The sequence below is a fragment of the Myotis nattereri genome (genome assembly GCF_964212035.1).
Source record: "Myotis nattereri genome assembly, chromosome: 1".
Taxonomy (NCBI): Eukaryota; Metazoa; Chordata; class Mammalia; order Chiroptera; family Vespertilionidae; genus Myotis; species Myotis nattereri.
In genome coordinates this window covers 89,932,356-89,953,159 of record NC_138075.1, presented here as the reverse complement: position 1 = coordinate 89,953,159, position 20,804 = coordinate 89,932,356, and the positions used below count along the sequence as shown (strand labels likewise).

Genomic DNA, 20,804 nt, shown 5'->3' with positions numbered 1-20,804 from the left:
ATTTACTAATTCTTAAAATTAAATCTAAAGGGAGAGAAATTATTTATAAATGCATGTTTGGCAAATAATTGATATGGCATAGGTAATTTGTTTTGAGTTGTTCTTGTTTGTTTCAAATTTAGAAAATGCGGTTAAGTCTTTCCTCACTATATATAGTTATTTATTTATTTTTAGTCAATAAAGAGGACATGAGCCCAAAACTGCCTCCTCTTAATAGTGATAGTGGCAGCAGCAATGCTAATGTTCCTGATCTGATGGATGAGTTTATAGCAGAACGACTTCGAAGTGGTAATGCCTCAGTAAGTATGACTTTATTTTATTTATCTGGTTTTAGAGAGGAAGGTAGAGAAACTAAAAGATGTATAACTGTGTTCATCTATATATATAATATGTGGAAATTTTTATTCAAAACAGCCTTCCCCCAAATTTAACCCTTTTTAATTAAACATTTTAAATTATATTCTCATACTTTATTCAAAAACTAAAACAAGCAGGCATATAGTTTTGACCAGAGTAGGACAGGTGTTTGCTCAACTACTTAACTATAAACTACTGCCTTCTTAATCCCCCCTCTATTTGCTCATAGGTTACCCTGATGCCTGTTGCCAGCCCTTAGCAGAAGAGATAACAGTCGAGGTCTTCTGGCCAAACTCCCATAACATTAATAGCATACATTTCTCAGTCATTGCAGATAACTTTGAAATAGATTTAAAAGTTACCTTTGTTTTGAGTATTAGAATTATGGCAAAATGAAAATAGAAGCAATTTTATCTCTAATAATGCTTAATTGTTAAGGAAAGATAAATATATGTGGAATTGCCTTTTAGAATGGTCATAGTCCAGGCCTGGCTGGTTTGGCTCAGTGGATAGAGTGCTGGCCTGTGGACTGAAGGGTCCCAGGTTCGATTTTGGTCAGGGGCATGTACCTTAGTTGCAGGCTCAATCCCAGGCCCCTCGGTTCAGTCGATTTGTCTCTCTCATATCAGTGTTTCTCTCCCTCCTCCTCCCTTCTACTTTCTCTAAAAATCAGTGGAAAAAATATCCTTAGGTGAAATTTAACAACAACAAAAAGAATGGCCATATTCCATTTGGGTTTCAACTTTACTTTTTAACTAATTAATTTATTTCATCACCATTTATACCCCTTATACCCTCTTTCACCAACTCAACTTGTCTTTAATGAAAGTCTGCAGGACCATTACATTTCCCACCCTTATTTTTTTTTTTTTTTGAGTGGGGGAAAAAATTATAGGATCATTATAGAATAACATCTTTATAGCATCATTATAGAATGACATCATTGTAGAGTGGCATTCTTTCCTCCTTTCACTATCTCTTATTGCTTCTTTTTCCATTTGAATATTTTCCTCTTTCTACTCTCTTAACTTACATTTACTTTATGGATCCTTTTGAGGCTTAAGAGTATTAGGCCCAGCACCATCTGATATTTGGGTCTTTGCTTTAGGTGGACTAATAGTTTCAGGTTCCAGCTCCCAGCTCCATACAGTTAATATAGATTGTACCATTAGTATGTTTTTCCCCTCCTGCTTCAGGCCCTAATTCACAACATTTATTGTGATAATTGTGTCAGGAATGAAAGATTTCAGATGTTTAGTGAGAATTTAAGAACTTTTTTAAAATGGTAAATGTTTCTTAAATTTTTAGACTATGACAAGAAGAGGAAGTAGTCCAGGCAGCCTCGAAATTCCCAAAGACCTCCCTGAGATTCTGAACAAGCAGAACCAAATGCGCCCTATTGATGACCCAGGTGTACCCTCAGAATGGACTTCTCCTGCCAGTGCAGGGAGCAGTGATCTTATCAGCTCAGATAGTCATTCGGATTCTTTCAGTGCTTTCCAATATGATGGACGAAAATTTGACAGCAAGTATCTTTTTCTATTTCAGCATTATTATTTTTTTGTTGATTGTTTTCTGTTCGAGATTGACTTATGAATCACATGACCATCACCTTCCTCTCTAATATTACGTAGGGGATTTCTACATATTTTTATTTCATTTTTCAGTGAAATTCCAAAGGAATTTTTAGGGAATCATTTTCAAGTTGGGGCCACTTTATTTTGGCAGACTAAAGACATTTTAAAAGACAAAATATACTGTCCTTTTATAAAATGAATGATTTAAAGACTAAAAATGTAGAAAGGAAAAAAAATTAGTATGGACTTTATTAGAATAAAGGTCAGATAGTCATGATTATGAGTTCTTACTATTTTATATACTCATATTTGGGAACCTAATTATGTTCAGTGTTTCAGTATGTTCAGTATAGTTATGTTTATTGCTACACTATTCAGAATGTTTCTTGAATAATTCATATTAAAATGACATCAGTGATATTATTTGGTATTATATCACTACCATATATCTTTTCTACTGTAATTCTGTATTACACTTGGCAGTCAGTGAAAGGCACCAAAATTTTAAAAAAGAAAGTCAAAACCTTGGGAACCAAGTTTGTGAAGAGCTGGGAGATACATTGGAAAATTACATGTTTGCCACCCTTATGGATATATACTGCTCTTACCTCAGACTGGAAATATGATTTAAAAGAAAAATGATTTTTATCATCCACATATGTGTTATTTTTACTATATATATGTGTGTGTGTATATATATATGCATACACACACACACACACACACACACTAAAGATTATAAAGTACTTTAAGAGCAGTAAGTGTATTACTAACTATCAGAAACATGGGTAAGAATAGTGATGATATATGTCTGGCTGTCTTTTATCATTGTTGTTTGTTAATAATTATCTATGAGAACTTTTAAAAATTTTTTCTAATTGTAAACTTCCAAGTATTAACATTATTTACACTTGTGTAAGTGGTATATAAATACAGTAGATTTAGGGAGAATGTTAAAGTTTAATTATTTTGCTGAAGTAGCTGTGTCTCTTGTAGATATTTTTGTTTTGTGATTGGGACTTCTATGTACTAGCATTTCTTTTTCCTATAGATTTTGGCTTTGGAGCTGATACTGGGATTGCATCATCTGCTGATGTGGATTCAGGTTCTGGTCACCATCAGAGTACTGAAGAGCAAGAAGTGGCTAGTCTAACCACACTTCACATAGATTCTGAAACAAGCAGCCTTAATCAACAAGCTTTCTCTGCTGAAGTTGCAACGGTTACTGGTAAAGTTATTCAAGGGAATGTATTTCTTAAATGCATTTTTTAAATCCACCAAAGAACCTGTTTAGAATTTAATTTTGATAGATTTTAAGTATTACTTACAACTATTTAAGTATTATTATTATTTTGTTGTTGTTTATAATCCTCACCCGAGGATATTTTTCCATTGATTTTTTTTAGGGAGAGTAGAAGAGAGAGGGAAAGACAGAAACATCGATGTGAGAGAAACACATCAATTGGTTGCCTTGTGCACCCGTTCTGACCAGGGCCGGGGCCGGGGAGGAACCTGCAATCAAGGTATGTACCCTTGACCGGAATCGAACCCAGGACCCTCTGGTCCGCAGGCTGACACTCTATTCACTGACCAAACCAGCTAGGGCTAAGTATTATTTTTTCACTCACCTTTATGTAATAATGGAGAAAAAAATAAATGAGAATTTTTTGACCTAGAATCCACATGCATAAGCTTCAGGGGATTCTGTGAACTCCTAGTATTGTATGTGAAATTTTGTGTATGTTGACATTAGAGCATTTTCTGCAGCAATTTTTAAATAGATAACAAACAAACCAAAATTAAGAATTACTGCACTCTACCTTTTTCATTGTCTTTCAGAATCAGTCTAGATTTTTATAAATTTCTTTGGCAAGTATTATAAAAAATGTAAAGCGTACTGGCTATTGAGCTTATTTTTCAATATACTAATATTCTGTGTTTATACAGTAAATAATTATATTCAGCAACTTTTCATGTTATGTATTCATTCGTTGAATATTCAGTGGAATTGTACTCAAGAAAAAGGAATTAAATGTTAATATATGAAAACCATAACTCTCAAAAACATGCTAAATGAGAGAAGTCAAATACAAAAGCCTACATACCATACTTTATTATTCCCATCTATAGGAAATTCTAGAAAAGACAAAATTGTAGTGACAAAGCAGATCAGTGATAACTTGGTTAGGGAAGGGGATCAACTGGAAATAGGCATAAGAAAGCTTTTAATGGTGATGATCTGTTATATATTTTTATTGTGTTGAATACAGGACTATATACAGTTGCCAATTTTATATAATTATACACTTAAAATGTGTGAAAAAAAAGTAAGATTTTAGATTTTACTGTGACACACATTTTAATATTATCAAAACTAAATTTTTGGACAGTGTAGAGAGATTATTGAACCTTGAAAAGATTGGAATTTCAAAGTAGAAATAATAAAATGCCCGAGAAGTTTGCTCAGTAGTTTAGAGATCTCCTGATAACCATCCCAGCTTGTGACTCAGAATCCCACCATATGTGCCTCTGTCTTAATCTGGAGGCGAGTTACTTTTTTGAAGGTAAGAAAACTTTCTAAACATCTTGCTCTGATGAGTGAACTAGAGATGTTTACCATATAAGCCATATTCTAGTTTTCTTTAAGCTATTTATCAGACTATTGTATCTTCAAAAGATTATAATATGTAAAAGAAGTATAATCCCACTTTTTCTTACTTCTTTTTAGTTACCAAAAATAAAGTTTCACACAAAGCTCTGAAAATAAAACTTGATATGTATAGATAACTTATTTTAGGCCTTTGCCTCACAATGATTTCGGGCTAATTCAATTTCTAAGAATTTTTAATATTTATGTAACGTACGTTTGCTATACATAGTGACTGCTTCTAGGACTCTACTAGGAAGTTTTATTAGGTATTCTAATCTTAAAGGGGTCATTATTAATAGTGCCAGGGGTGTTTGTCTAAAAAACTAACCCAGTTCTTGGATTAATTTGTTTAGAAGACATAAAATTCAGCGAAGAATACAACTTCATATACTCAATATACAAACAATTCAACACAGTATTTTCTGAAGGTGAAATTTGCATGTGTTACCACACTGTTAACTTTAAGAATAGCTGTATTCTATCAAAGAATGTTAGTAGTCCTGAAATACCCTTCTGTTTTCCTATAACTTTTTTTGAACTACAAAATAAAATCTCATATAGGTCATAAAAACAAAAACTAAATAGCTTGTTTTGTGGGCATGGCTATATTTATAGCAATATCTTTATTTTAAAAAAAAATTAATATTTTAGTCCTGACCGGATGGCTTGGTTGGTTGAACCAGGTTCGATTACCAGTCAGAGCACATACCTAGGTTGTGGGTTCAATCCCCAATCTGGGTGGCTATAGGAGGCAACTGTTCGATGTTTCTCTCTTACAACCAAGTTTTTCTCTCTCTCTCTCTAAAAATCAATTTAAAAATATCTTTGGGTAAGAATAAAAAAATGTAAATAATATTTAATGTTATCCTTGGATATACTGTACATATTTATAACAAAGCAAAAAAATCTCTTTTGCTTTTGACTGCGAAGCTAATGATTGTTTTTGTCACATACTTAAATTTTTTGATAACTGTTAAGGAGATTTTTTTCATTGTGCCCTCAGCAGTTTGTGTTTGTATGAAGGTATAGTATCCTTAAGTTTCTGTAGCTGCCCTTTAACATGATTTTGTATCATATTAATTTACACCAAATTCCAAATGAAGGACAGGAAACTTAGCACATACTGTGTATCATAATTTAACCTAGATTAATCCATATGGTTATCATTAAATAAGGCATTCATATCTCCATATGTACTTTTTAAGGGACTTACTGTGTTATATTTAAAAACTAGGGGCCCGGTGCACGAAATTCTTGCACTGGGTGTGTGTGTGGTGGGGGGAGTGTCCCTCAGCCTAGCCTGCCCCCTCTCACCCTCCAATCGCAGGATCAGCCCCTTTCCCAGGCCTGACGCCTCTGACAGAGGTGTCAGGCCTGGGCAGGGGACCCTCATTTCCCCCCATCACTGGTTCTGCCCCCAGCCCAGGCCTGATGCCTCTGGCCCAGGCGTCAGGCCTGGGCAGGGGACCCCCAGACCCCTTCGATTGCTGGCTCTGCCCCTTGCCCAGGCCTGGGCAAGGGGACCATCATATCCCTCCAATCCCCGGCTCCGCCGCCCACCCAGGCCTGATGCCTCTGGCCCAGGGCCCAGGGGCCCAGGGGACCCCCAGCCCCCCGCCCAGGCCTGATGCCTCGGCCAGAGGAGTTGACCCTCATCACCCTCCGATCACCAATCACCAGATCGGCCCCTTGACCAGGCCTGAGGCCTCCGGCAGAGGTGTCAGGCCTGGGCAGGGGATCCCCAGCTCCCTGCGGTTGCAGGCTCCGCCCCTGCCCAGGCCTAACGCCTCTGGCCTAGGTGTCCGGCCCGGGCAGCGGGGACCTGCAGTGGCAGCGGGGGGCGCCGCGATTGCGCGGACTGTGCCCCTGCCCCTGCAGGACGCCTCTGGCTGAGGCGTCCGGCTCGGGCAGCGGGGACCCGCAGCTGCAGCGGCCCTGTGATCGTGGGCTCCGCTTTAGGCCCAGGCAAGGGACCCCTAGCTCCCAGGACTGCCAGCTTCGACCGTGCCCAGCTTCCATCGCTGGGTCCATCCCTACTTCCTGCTGTCACTGGCCAGGGCGGCAAAGGCGCCTGATTCTCCGATCATGGCTGGGGGGCCTTTGCCCTGCCCCCCACCTCTTAGCTCCCCGCTGGGTTTCCGATCACTGTCAGTGGCAGGGGCTTCTTTCTGCTTTCCCTTTCGCCTCCCTGCATTGTGCATACATATGCAAATTAGCCGCCATCTTTGTTGGCAGTTAACTGCCATCTCAGTTGGCAGTTAATTTGCATATAGCCCTGATTAGCCAATGAAAAGGGTAGCGCCGTATGCCAATTACCATTTTTCTCTTTTATTAGTGTAGATTATATAAATAATATGAAATGACACATTTGTGGAAATAAAATAATACACATGTATTTCATTTATGTGCTTTTTGCTTTAGTGTATGGAAAGAGGTAACAATCGGAGAGTTTTATGATTATTGAGTATAGAATATTGATATTTCTCTACTAGAAAGTTTTTTTTATTGATTTTTTGAAAGAGAGAGAATAAAACATCAGTTTGTTGTTTTACTTAGTAATGCATTCAGTGTTTGATTGCTGACCAGGGATGAACCAGCAACCTTGGTGTATCGGGATGACTCTCTACCCAACTGAGTTACCAGGCTAGGGCCTCTGCTAGAAAGAAGCTTAAAAATAAAATGAAAAGACCTAATATTTTAACTACTTGCTTGGTACTCGCAGTACTCCACTACATCCACCACCAGTTATTCAATATGATATTAATTTGCATTATATATAATTTAAAATAAAATAAGAAGAATGCCTGCTATGTGCCAGACACTGTAGTAGACACTGGCAATACTATAGTATATAACATAGATACAGTCCCTATTCTTACAGAGTATATTTAAAACTAAACAGGCAGTTTCAAGTCATTGTGATAAGTGATATATAATGGGGAGATACAAGGCGTTATAGCAGCGAATCCTTATTCACACTGGTCAGATCAAGTCAGGATTAGACTTCTTAGAAAGTAGTGTTTAAGCTGAGACTTGAAAAATAAATAGAAGTCAACCAGGCCTAAAAGAAGAGAGTTAGGGCTCCATGTAAAGGAAAACATGTGAAAAAGGCCAGAGGTATGATGCATTCTGATAAATACCAGTTTACTTTCTATGGCTAGAACTTAAAAGTAGTCGAGCAGCAATTTTCAACCAGTATGCTGCAAGAATTTTAAAACGTGCAGTAGTTTACTTTATAGTCAGGGGCACTGACCTACCTCTTTTCCCTTAGATTGTCAAATTTTTAAAAAATCACAACAGCCAACACAACAATAGCTGTTCAGTGTGAATCAATTAAAATTATACCTTTTTTTTTGTTAGATCAGCAAAAAATATTTTTTTGGTGTGCCACAGAATTTTAGTAATTAACTAATGTGTGCCATGAGATGTAAAAGGTTGAAAATCACTGTATTAGAGGGAGAGTAGGATGGTAGGAAAGTTACAGAAAGACTGGAAAACCACACTAAGAAGTTTGGGCTTATGCTGAGTCCCCTAAAGAGCCATAGAAGGATTTTAAATAAGAGAATGACATGATTAGATTCGTTTTTAGGGTTTTTTATATTGGGTTGGTTTTTTTTGTTTGTTTCTTTTTTTGTTTTTTGGGTGGTTTTTTTTTTGCCTTATGGAGAACAGATTAGGAAGAAGGGGTAGGGGTTAGAGGGAGACTAAAGACTAGGACCACCAGGGACCACTGTAATTCAGGCTAGCAGCCATAGTGGTATATATAGCCTAAGGAGCAAGTTCTTCTTCAATTGCCCCAAGAGCCTGATCAGCAACTCAGTGGTTGAGTGTCCACCTATGAATCAGGAGGTCAGGGTTCGATTCCCTGTCAGGGCACATGCCCGGGTTGCAGGATCAATCCCCAGTAGGGGGCATGCAAGAGCCAGCCGTTCAATGATTCTCTCTCATCATTGGTTTTTCTCTTTCCCCCTTTCCCTTCCTCTCTGAAATCAATAAAAAATATACGAAGAAATAATCATAAAATAAATCTAATTGCCCCAAGATTGAATTAAATGAAATTGAATAGCACTGGGTACCAGAATCTCTATAGCTGGACCAGGAATGGGAGTAGATATTCTTGCCTTCATTGATGGCTTCTATTAGCTGGTATGTCCAATTCTGATTCCATACTAGTTCCATGGTAGACATAAGATGAGATCACTAGATACAAAGTTTTGTATAATATTTTAATTTTACCTCTTTGGCTAATTTATAACCTTTTTTATCTTGATATTTTTAATTTCTATTTTATTGGGGCTTAAGCATTACATCTTAGAGGGTATTGAATATCTTCTTTATGCTAATTTTATGAAATTATATCTACAGGTTCAGAAAGTGCTTCTCCAGTTCATTCAGCTCTGGGATCCAGGTCACAAACACCTTCTCCTTCTACATTGAATATAGAACATATGGAACAGAAAGATCTGCAGCTTGATGAGAAACTTCACCACTCTGTTCTTCAGACGCCAGATGACCTAGGCAATATTTGGAAATTAGATATTTGCCATTTCTCCTTTCAGGGCATTAGTGTTAAGAGATCTTAAAATAAGGCATCTTAAATTTGATTATGTATTATATACATATTTATTATGTATTATTCTGTCATTGGGGTTTTCTAATCTTGGAAATTTGTTACTATAACATTTTTTCTTACTCTTAAAGAATAATATTTATATTCTGATTTTTGTTATTTGTGATTTTATAGTTGATTACAGTTCTAGCATTAGTGATTACATTAATTTTGTGTGTTATATTATCATTGATATAGTGCCATTCATTTTCTAAAACAGGAAAGACATAATTTGGCATCATTATTCTTAATGTTGTATCTGAAGAACCTGCTGACTCACAGGAGAAAATAGAATTGTCATTTGCTAATCAGGCTTTCAGCAAAAACAGTTGATCAAATCAATTATTTTTCATTGAACTTGATTCTTCAAGTATATCAACTAAATTTAATTAAAAAGTAGGCAATCCAAATGAAGTATTTTATTTTTAAGTAAATGTTAAAAAGTAAGTAGGAAACCTTAGAAACTATAAATTTAAAAACAAAAGTTATTTTTGCTAAGTCCTACTTAATGTAATAAGCATCAGGATAAGTCATTTTGCGAATACATATGCTAAAAACTTTGGTCAAGGACATAGTTGTTGAGATATTTACAATAAATAATACAGAATACCAGTTTCATTGATAATGCAACAGATTTGTTCTCTGACCAAAGGAAGAAATTTTAAGCCATATAACTTCTGCGCCCCCCCCCCCTTTTTTTTTAAGGTACTCATTCTCTTAGCATGCAATTAACTTGGAATTACATAGCCCTGTTTCTGGTTGTGCGTTGTTTCTAACCTTTTCTTTCCTCCTTTGGCCTACAATTTTTTGTTTTCAGTTTTCTTCCTGGCATTTGGAATAAGTTTTAAACTTTTAGAAAATTGCAAGACTAGTAAAATAAATATCCGTAAATCCTTTAAATTCACCAGTTGTTAATATTTGCCACTTTATCCCTTTGTGTATACCCACACAGTCACACAAAAAATCCCACCATCCCTTTTTTTAAATTTTATTTTTTTGCTGAGTCATTTAAGAGTGAATTAGAAATAACAGACTCTACACACCTCAACACTTCAGCAAGAATGTCTTAAGAATAAGTATGCATTAATTTCCTGCATGCCCACAATATAATGGCCACATTCAAGGTATTTAATGTTGATATGTCACTGCAGTTTTAGTTCATAGTTAAATTTCCTCAGTTGTCCCAATAATATCCTTTATAGCAACCTTATGCCACCATTAGCCCAATCTAGGATTTAAAGAATCACACATTGTGCCCTGGCCAGATGACTCGGTTGGAGCATCATCCTGTACACCAAAAGGTTGTGGGTTTGATCCTCAGTTGGGGCACATATGGGAGGCAACAGATTGAAGTTTCTCTGTCACATCAATGTTTTTCTCTATTTCTTCTCTCAAATCAGTTTTTAGAAATATCCTCGGGTGAGGATTAAAAAATAAAAGTAAATTGTTGCTTGCTTTGTAATCATTTAAAATTTTGTTTAGTTTGAGAAGGATAATTAGAGACAAAGTTGACTTATCACTATATTATGAAGGGTCTGTAGAGAGGGGAAATGTTAACAGAGATAGTAAAAACTGCACGCTTTCTGTTAGTTTAGTGAGTTTATACCAGAGCCCATTTTTTATTATTGTGAAAAACTATTCAGTAGCTTTTTAATAATACAATCAGTTATTGTATACCTTATAAGCAAAGAAAAAAAATGTAAACATTAAGAGTAAAGGATGTACATATGCTAACAAACATAAATTATTGAGATTTTTATCAAGCAGGAAAATTTTTTACTCATTTTTACTGACAAATGAGTTTCCCTTTTTTATTATATACATTGAATAGAAAGAGTTTTTTAATGTGTCATACACCTGAAACCTATATAATTTATTAACCAGTGTCACCCCAATAACTTTAATAAAAAAATTTTTTAAAGAGTAATAGATTTTTTTTTTTAAAGCTGGAGGAGGCCTATAATGATATTCAGCTGTACCATCTATTTAACAAATGAAGAAGCATAGCCTTAGGGAGGTTATTAAATAACTTATACATCACATAATTTGTGATAGAAATGACTAGGATCCAAGGTAACATTTTTTACATATAATCTTTCCAATATTAATAAGAATATAAATATGGAAATTTTAGATTATGTTTAAATTTTAGTAAAAATGTGTATTTTTCAATGTCATTGTGATATCCTTTTAACGGTAGGTCTGATATAATTGTGAAATGTATTTCTTTGGAAGTTTTAACTAAAAAAACTGGCTTATAAAGACTTCCTACAAGATCTGCCTGTAGCCTGAGATTTTATGTTAATTTGATGATATAATCTGAAATAGTTATTAGATAATGTAGTTATATGATCTTCATATCAAACATAAATTTCTTTATCTGGTATCTTCATTATTTCCTCCTTATGTAAAGCTAGATAGAAGCACTATGGAATAAGTAATTATTGCCATAATAAGGAATTATGAACTGGTAATATTTTTACCTTATCAAGAAAAAAATAACACTAATGCATATTGACGTTTCTTTTATTTACTTTTATAGATATTTAAGATAGTTAATTCATCTCTTTTCTGTTTTTATGATCAATTCTCCAGAAAAATTACTAATACTTGTGTATTATTTTTTTCTATAGAAATCAGTGAATTTCCATCTGAATGTTGTAGTGTGATGGCAGGGGGTACTCTTACAGGATGGCATGCTGATGTTGCTACTGTAATGTGGCGGAGAATGCTAGGCATTTTGGGAGATGTCAATGCTATTATGGATCCTGAAATACATGCTCAAGTTTTTGATTACCTCTGTGAACTTTGGCAGAATTTAGCTAAGGTAAAAAAGAAAAGATATAAGAGAAGGAAAGTAAAATAAAGTATTAAGAAGCAGAAGCCTTAAATAACATAGCCACACCATCTTTCTTCCCCCCTTATTATATACTGGTGCTTACCATGATGAAGTCACTTAACCATGATTAAATATGTAGTTAGTGACAGATACTGGACTTGATCTCAAGTTTAAGGTAAAACAAATTAGAAGAAAGAACACCTTTCATTGGTTTGTTGCATTTTATTTGAAAATTACAGATTAGAGATAACCTCGGCATTTCGACTGATAACCTGACCTCCCCTTCTCCACCAATTTTGATACCTCCACTGAGAATTCTTACACCTTGGCTTTTCAAGGTAAGCTTAATATATAAAATATTAATTGAAACATTTCATTTAGGATATATGTATGTCAGTCTTAAACATTTGATAGATGTTTGAGCTGTTGTATAGTCTTCTAGCACACTTAGTTTTTAGTCATTAGGGGTTATACAGCAAAGAGAGTGGGCATAGCAAAATTATTGTACAGCAAGCATGTCAAACTCAAAGGCTAACATGGGCCAAATAAACAAGGGTTAAGTTTATGTGGGCTGCAAAAAAACAAAAGCTTTAATTTTCATAGAAATGTAGGTTTATTTCAATAGAGACATGCTGACTACAAAGAGCTGAAATGAGAAATAATTAACATAAAATAATAGAACATTTTAATAAAAATTAATATTTTTTTCTTGAACATTAACTTACCAGACACTGAATAACTGCACAAATTAATAATGCAAATAAACCTATTTTTCTGGTCCTCGAAAAGTGAAATATTTCCTGTTGCACACACCAGATGAGTCAGTATAAGACTAATAGCAAGGCAATTGGCTGCTAAAATATTCCCTGCTAGTATTAGTGGAAAGAAATGGTGCCCCTGCGCGTAAGGCGCATAAGAGAAATGAATACAACACGATTATAGTAATCAATCATTAGTGAACGTTAGAGTTCATTATTAATAACTAGAGGACTGTTGGACGAAGAGATTTGTGCAATAGGCCTTCCTTTCCCCTGGCGGCTGGCACCGGTTTTCCTCCAGCACCCAGCACCCAGTTGGAGCCGGCCCCACGGCCATGAGGCTTTTGCTGTTCTGCCGGCCCCGTGGCCGTGAGGCTTTCGCTGCTCCACCGGCCCAGGGACAGTCAGGCTTCGCTCCACTGCTTGGAGCCTATGTATGCGAATTAACCGCCATCTTTGTTAGGTTAATTTGCATACTCTCCTGATTGGCTGGTTAGCATATCGAAGGTACAGTCAATTTACATGTTTGTCTATTAGGTAAGATTATGTGTAACAGGATATTGTAAAAATTAAGTTGCAAAATTTTTGAAACGTTTCTTACATACCATTATATTGGTGGGGCTGCAAAAATATTCATTGTGGGCCACATGTGGCCCGCCGGCCGTGAGTTGATATGCTTGTTGTACAGGATGCATCATTTTTATAGAAAACTAGAGGCCCAGTGCACGAAATTTGTGCACAGGTAGGGTCCCTAAGCCTGGCTGGCGATCAGGGCTGATCTTTGGGTGACTGGCGGGCCAATCAGGGGGGCCCTGCTGGCACCCACCTTGGCTGGCCTGGCGCTACCCACTCACTGCACCCCTCCTCCCTCTTCCCCCTCCCCATGCTGCTGCTGGTCTGGCCTGCAGGGTGGAGGCAGCTCCTGCATTAAGCGTCTGCCCCCTGGTGGTCAGTGTACATCATAGCGACCAGTTGGTCTGCTGGTTGTTCCGCCGTTCGGTAGATTTGCATATTAGGCTTTTATTATATAGGATTATGTGTTTACTAGAAGCCCAGTGCAAGAAATTCGTGTACTGGTACAGTCCGTAGCGGCTGCCAGCTGCCGGCCACTGGCCAGGTACTCCCTCCCTTTCCCCAGCTGTCTGCTGCCACTGGGGCATCCATCTATTCCCCCAGTTGGCCCGCCCCCTGGTTGAACTCCCAGAAGAACTCCAGTGGAGGGGACATTTGCATATTAAGCTTTTATTATATAAGATTGTATTTAATGAAATATTAATCTTAAATTTGTGTCACACTATGTATGTACTTTTATTTTTTTAATTTTTTTATTTTTTAAATATATTACATTGATTTTTTACAGAGAGGAAGGGAGAGAGATAGAGAGTTAGAAACATTGATGAGAGAGAAACATCGATCAGCTGCCTCCTGCACATCTCCCACTGGGGATGTGCCCGCAACCCAGGCACATGCCCTTGACCGGAATCAAAGCTGGGACCCTTCAGTCCACAGGCTGACGCTCTATCCACTGAGTCAAACTGGTTTTGGCTGTACTTATAAAGATGTGATTATTTTAAATATCACTTGATATGTTTGATACATTTTTCTAAGCGAAACTGTGTGGTTATTCACACTATTTTGTATCATTTTAATGGTAATGGTTTAGGTAATTCTGATATTTAGTTCAAAGAAATTGAGCCAACATAGAAATAAATGAAAATAAATATATTGCTTTACAGGGGAATGGGGGCAGTCAGGGAGAGGTCAGTGGGGAGAAAGGAGACTTATGTAATACTTTAAACAAAAAAGAATTTAAATTATAAAAAAAAATAGCGTGTGTGGGGTTAAGGAGTATATGAAAACTGTACTTTATGCTCAATTTTGCTATGAACCTAAGACTATTCTTTTAAAAAGTCTATTTAAAAACAAAACCAAAATGAATAGTAAAGCATTTGATGTTACAGGCACAGAAAACTTACTAACAAAACTATCCTACTATAAGGGATATATAAATAACCCTTTGTTATATAAATAAGGTGTGCTTTGAAAAATATCCTATATAATAAAAGAGAAACATGGTAATTAGTGTACGACCGCTACCATTCCCATTGGCTAATCAGGGCAATATGCAAATCAACTGTCAGCCAAGATGGCGGCCGGCAGCCAGGCAGCTTAAAGCGAACACGAGGCTTGCTTGCTTCAGTGACGGAGGACTCCAACGTTCCCCGCCTACCGCTGCCGGCCTCTGAGCTGCAACTCTAAGCAAATATGTTACAAATATAGAAGCTAAACAAAACCCCAGAAACCTGCCAGCAGGATCGCAACACTGTTTCAAATACAGAAGGTAAACAAAGGCCAGAAACCTGCTTTCAGCAGCGGAGGCCTAAGAACTGGAGCCAAGACTCAGAGCTAAAGCTGGCCTAGAATTAAAAAAAAAAAAAAGAAAAAAAAGGAGTGGTTGGGAGCTTCAGTCACCCACCAGCCTGAAAACAGCCCTCAGCCCCTCACCCAGACTGGCCAGGTAACCCAGTGGGGACCGCCACCCTGAAGGGTATGTGACCAGCTGCAAACAGCCATCATCCCCTCACCCAGGCTGGCCAGGCACCCTAGTGGGGACTCCCACCCTGAAGGGTGTGTGACCAGCTGCAAACAGCCCTCAGCCCCTCACCCAGTGTGGCCAGGCACCCCAGTGGGGACCCCCACCCTGATCCAGGACACCGTTCAGGGAAACCAGCTGGCCCCCACCCATGCACCAGGCCTCTATCCTATATAGTAAAAGGGTAATATGCCTCCCAGGACCGGGATCAGAGGAGCTGCAAGGCCTCCCGGCACTGGGATCAGCATAACAGGGGGCAGTGCCCATACCCCCTGATCGCCCTGCGGCTCTGTGTGTTACAGGGGGCGGGGCCACAACCTCCCTATCCGCCCTGCTCTGTTCGTGACAGGGGAAGGCGCTCCAACCCCCTGATCAGCCCTGCTCTGTGGGTGATAGGGGGGAGCTCCCCAAACCCCTGATCGGCCCTGCTCTGTGGGTGATAGAGGGCGATGCCCCAACCGCCCCCTACGGGCCCTGCTCTGTGTGTGACGGCTTAGTGCCATAACCTCCCCATCGGCCCTGCCCTGAGTGTGACAGGGTGCGGCGCCCCAACCCCCTGATCCGCCCTGCCCTGTGTGTGACAGGGGGCGGTGCCCCAACTCCCCTATTGGCCCTACTCTGTGAGTGACAGGGGGGAGCTCCCCAACCCCCTGATCGGCCCTGCTCTGTGTGTGACAGTGGGGAGCCCCCCAACCCCCTGATGGGCCCTGCTTTGTGCGTGCGTGACGGGGGAGCTCCCCAACCCCCTGATCAACCCTGCTCTGTGCGTGACACGGTATGGAGCCCCAACCCCTCTGATGGGCCCTGCTGTGTGAGTGACAGGGGGGAGCTCCCCAACCCCCTGATTGGCCCTGCTCTGTGCGTGACGGGGTGGCGCTGCAACCTGCCCATCAACCCTGCCTTGAGTGTGACAGGGGGCGGTGCCCCAACCCCCCAATCGGCCCTACCCTCAGCGTGACTGAGGGTGGCATCGCAACCTCCCGATCTGCCCTCCTCTGTGCATGACAGCGGCGGTGCCCTAACTCCCCAATCAGTCCTGCTCTGAGCCCGACTAGGGGCTGCACCTAGGGATTGGGCCTGCCCTCTGCCACCCTGGAGCGCGCCTAAGCCAGCAGGTCGTTATCTCCCGAGGGGTCCCAGACTGCGAAAGGGCACAGGCCGGGCTGAGGGACCCACCCTTCCCCCCCGAGTGCGGAAATTTTTGTGCATCGGGCCTCTAGTATATATATAAAAGCCTAAATGATGGTTAGGACCAGTTGACTGAACAACTGGTTGTTATGACACACACTGACCACCAGGGGACAGACTCGACACAGGAGCTGCCCCCTCGTGATTAGTGTGCTCCCGCAGCCAACCTCCCACAGTCCCTTTCTCCAGCCAGCCAACCCTGTGGTCCCTCACCGCAGTCGGCCGAGTGGTCAGTGCACTCCCACAGTCAACCTCCCATGGCTGCCCAACCTCCTGCAATCCCTCCCCCTGGCCGGTCGGATGGTCAGTGCGCTCCCACTGCCTGCGCGGCCAACCTCCCACGGTCCCTCTCCCTGGCCAGCCGGCCCCGAGATGGCCTCAATCACCGGCCAGGCCACGGGACCCCACCCGTGCACAAATTCATGCACTAGGCCTCTAGTGTGTGTGTGTGTGTGTGTGTGTGTGTGTGTGTGTGTGTGTGTGTTTACATATATATATGTATATATATTTCTTGATATATTTAAATGTTTAAGTATTTAATAAACAGTATTTTTTTTTTTAGTAATAAAGCCAATATTTTTCAATTGTAGGCAACCATGTTGACTGATAAATATAAGCAAGGGAAATTACATGCTTATAAGCTTATTTGCAATACAATGAAAAGAAGACAAGATGTTTCTCCAAATAGAGATTTTCTGACACATTTTTATAACATAATGCATTGTGGATTACTTCATATCGATCAGGTAAATATATGCACTTCCTAGCAAGTTGCTTTATATGTTTATCTTTGTTTCTCAATTCTGTTTAACTCTTGACATTCAAAGTCTAGAATTAAAATTTTTTCCTATGTAGTGGTTTATTTACAAGTTTTTTCATTTTATGACCTCATTTGTTTTTGAAATGTAGGTGGAGAAACAAGCTATTGTAACAAGGGGTTGACTTGACTATTAAATGCATTGTCCCTCTAGTGTTATACCAAATAGTTCACTTTTTGAAGAGATTAAGCCATCCTTTGCTTATGTTGACAACATTTTGTAATTTTTACTTGATAATTGGTACTTGAGGCATATGGACTTACTCATCTAGTCATGTAGTATTCAGAGGTTTTTTTCTACTCTAAGAGTCAACACATCACATTTTCTTATTACCTTAAATTGTATGAGCATAATGACAATTATATTGACTTGGCATTTGTGTCAATCACAGTCATTACATTATATAGTCATAATTATGACTATAGAACATTACTTCAGGGGTCTTGATTCTGGCCAAAAAACTGAAAAGTGTGGTAGGTTACAAGTCAAAGTAATGCAAGCATTTTTATCAAATGTGGTTAAATTTCACTTTCAGTTCATTTAGATAGCATTAAATTTATATTAAAAGATATTTCACTTTCTGAAAAATGAGTAAACTTCTTCCATTAATTAGAACTAATTACAAGGTTCTACCTTATAATATGTCTCAGATAAATTGATGATCTTGCTAACTAGAAAAAGAGAGCTTTTGTGTAAGATAAATCACATTGAGTAATACAGTTATATGCCACATTCTCATTGTAAATTCCAAAGGCAAAGTGGATTATTAATCAAGTCAAGAATATTCCCTCAAAGGTGACTACATCTAGATTTCCATTGCTAGATATCTATCATCAAAGGACTTCAGTTTATCTAAAAAAGAGAATCTCTTCCGTTGTAATATAACAGCCCATGCAACTTCAGAGATCAGAATCATCACATGGAAACAAATAGGTAACAGGAGGAACTACTCTGCAATTCAGTTTTAACCCTCTGAAACAAAGAGCCTTCCAACTTCCTCTGTAGTGTGAAAAAAATGCTGTATTGATGTCAGTTAAACAAATATGTTTTAAGTTTACTTTCCTTTGACAGAATATAATAAGTATGGATTATTTGGAGGAATTAAAATTAGTATTTGTAATTAGTCAGCCAATATATAGTAACTAGAGGCCCTGTGCCCGAATTCGTGCACCAGTGGGGTTTCTCTGCCTAGTTTGTGGGATCAGGCCAAAACTGGCCCTCTGACATTCCCCTGAGGCGTCCTGGATTATGAGAGGGTGCAGGCCAGGCTGAGAGACCCCACCGGTGCACAATCAGGGCCAGGGTGAACGCGGGAGGTTGGCCAGCTAGGGAGGGACCCTAGGAGGACTCCAGGGGGTGTCCAGCCTGTCTCAGTCAGTCCCGATCGGCTGGACTCCAGCAACAAGCTAACCTACTGGTCAGAGCATCTGTCCCCTGGTGGTAAATGCACGTCATAGTGACTGGTCAGCTGGTCTACTGCCCCCTAGTGGTCAGTGCACATCATAGCGACCTGTTGACCGGTCAATGTCTGCCTCCTGGTGGTCAGTGCATGTCATAGCAAGCAGTTGAGCTGCCTTAGTATATCATTAGCATATTACGCTTTGATTGGTTGAATGGACAACCGGACACCTAGCATATTAGGCTTTTATTATATAGGATTACCTGTTTTATTATTTCATGTGATATCTATTTTTAAGGATATTGATTAGCTAATACTCAAGATTACATTTGTGACATTCTTTCTCCCTTCTTTTCTTATTCCTCAGGATATTGTCAATACAATCATCAAGCACTGCTCACCTCAGTTTTTTTCACTTGGTTTGCCTGGTGCCACAATGCTTATTATGGATTTTATTGTAGCAGCTGGCAGAGTGGCTTCTTCAGCTTTTCTCAATGTAAGTTTTTATTTCTTGTTCTTCATAACAAATATTAGTTAACAAAGATGCTACTAAAAGAGCAACAAAGGAAGAACTAAGCTGTTCTTGATAAAAATATAGCAATCTAATGTTCAGGAAATTTCACAGTTTAATTGGAATCATTGTGTCTTCTGCATTAAATAAGTAAGAAGTTCTAATGTATAAGAAAATACTAAAATTTGTTGAGGAATTAACCCAAGAGCTATAAAAATGGACTAAATCTGATAAGCAAAACAGAATTTTAAACCGAGGAAATCTAAGGAAACGGACAGGAGGAGGGAAGAAAGTAAAGAAAAGGCAATGGACTATAGCAAAAGAAAAGAAAGAAACAGGCGAGATAACCCAGAAATATGCTCTTAGGAATACACTCTAACCTCTAAACAATATGTGGGATTTTTTTATGCACCTATGGAGCTGAGGCGATGCCAAGTAACTCAGTATAGTTGGAACATGTTCATTTTAAGAGGCAGGGGTGAACTGAAGAGAAAGACAGTGACTGTTTATAGTGCTAAAGAGAATAGATTTCATTCTAAGGAAATAATGAAGAACCATTGAAGAATTTTAAGGAAAGAGTGACATTATCAAATTTGTATTTTAAAAGGTCACTCTGGAGCAAAGTATAAATAAGAAATAATTTACTGAAAACCTACTAGAAAATTCAAAGAGTGTTTGGGAAAGAAAAATCAGTAATACTTGACTAGCACTCTATAACTTGCAAAGCAGTTTTACAAACATTTTTTCATTTATAAGCTGCAAAAGACCAACAATGAATGAGGGGGAGTTCTATTTGGGACATAGTAAGCTGCCCATTAGACTTGCATGAGATGTCAGGAGGACCATCGTATGTCTGACTAAGGAGCTCAAAGGAGACATCAGGACTGAAAATGTAAAGCTGGGAAACATTGCTTTTGAGATAGTATTGAAACCCATGAAACTGGATGCAATCACCAGAAGAAATGTGCAAATAAAGGAAAAACCTGTGTTTATAGCTAGTTATTAATCTCATTTCTCTAGTTCCCTGAGAACAGTGATCATGTCTTACTCATCTTGCATCTCCAGGGCCTAGCCCAGCATCATACTTACAGGTGTTTATTAATTGAACTAGAGGCCCGGTGCACAAAAATTTGTGCACTGGCAGGGGAGGGGAGGGGAGGTGTGTGGGGGTGTCCCTCAGCCCCACTTGTGCCCTGTCACAGTCTAGGACCCCTCAGGAGATAACCACCTGCTGGCTTAGGCCTGCTCCCCAGGTGGCAGATGGCAGGCCCAATCCCTCGGTGCCTGCCCCTCCTCCCCGGGTCGCACACACGGCAGGGCCGATCCAGAGGTTGGGGTGCCGCCCCGGGTCGAGCACATAGCAGGGCCGATCCGGGGGTTGGGGTGCCGCCCCGGGTCAGGTCGCACACGGGACACCCCGGGCGGGTTGCACACGGGACGCCTGGACGGAGGCCAGGTGGGCTGGCCGATCGCTGCTGCACTGCCCAGCCACCCCGGGTCGGGTC

General features: G+C 39.4%; 1 protein-coding gene across 4 annotated transcripts in view; it reads left to right on the top strand.

Moving 5' to 3' along the window:
- The window catches only part of RALGAPA1 (Ral GTPase activating protein catalytic subunit alpha 1), a 273,082-nt gene that overhangs the window by 110,794 nt on the left and 141,484 nt on the right, over positions 1-20,804 (top strand). For all 4 annotated transcript variants that reach the window (XM_081090070.1, XM_081090072.1, XM_081090071.1 and 1 more), the window contains 8 exons: positions 175-299; positions 1,666-1,882; positions 2,986-3,162; positions 8,950-9,102; positions 11,827-12,020; positions 12,272-12,370; positions 17,162-17,317; positions 19,156-19,284. In XM_081090070.1, the coding sequence (XP_080946196.1) occupies positions 175-299; positions 1,666-1,882; positions 2,986-3,162; positions 8,950-9,102; positions 11,827-12,020; positions 12,272-12,370; positions 17,162-17,317; positions 19,156-19,284 (1,250 nt within the window). The remainder of the gene's footprint in view (positions 1-174; positions 300-1,665; positions 1,883-2,985; positions 3,163-8,949; positions 9,103-11,826; positions 12,021-12,271; positions 12,371-17,161; positions 17,318-19,155; positions 19,285-20,804) is intronic.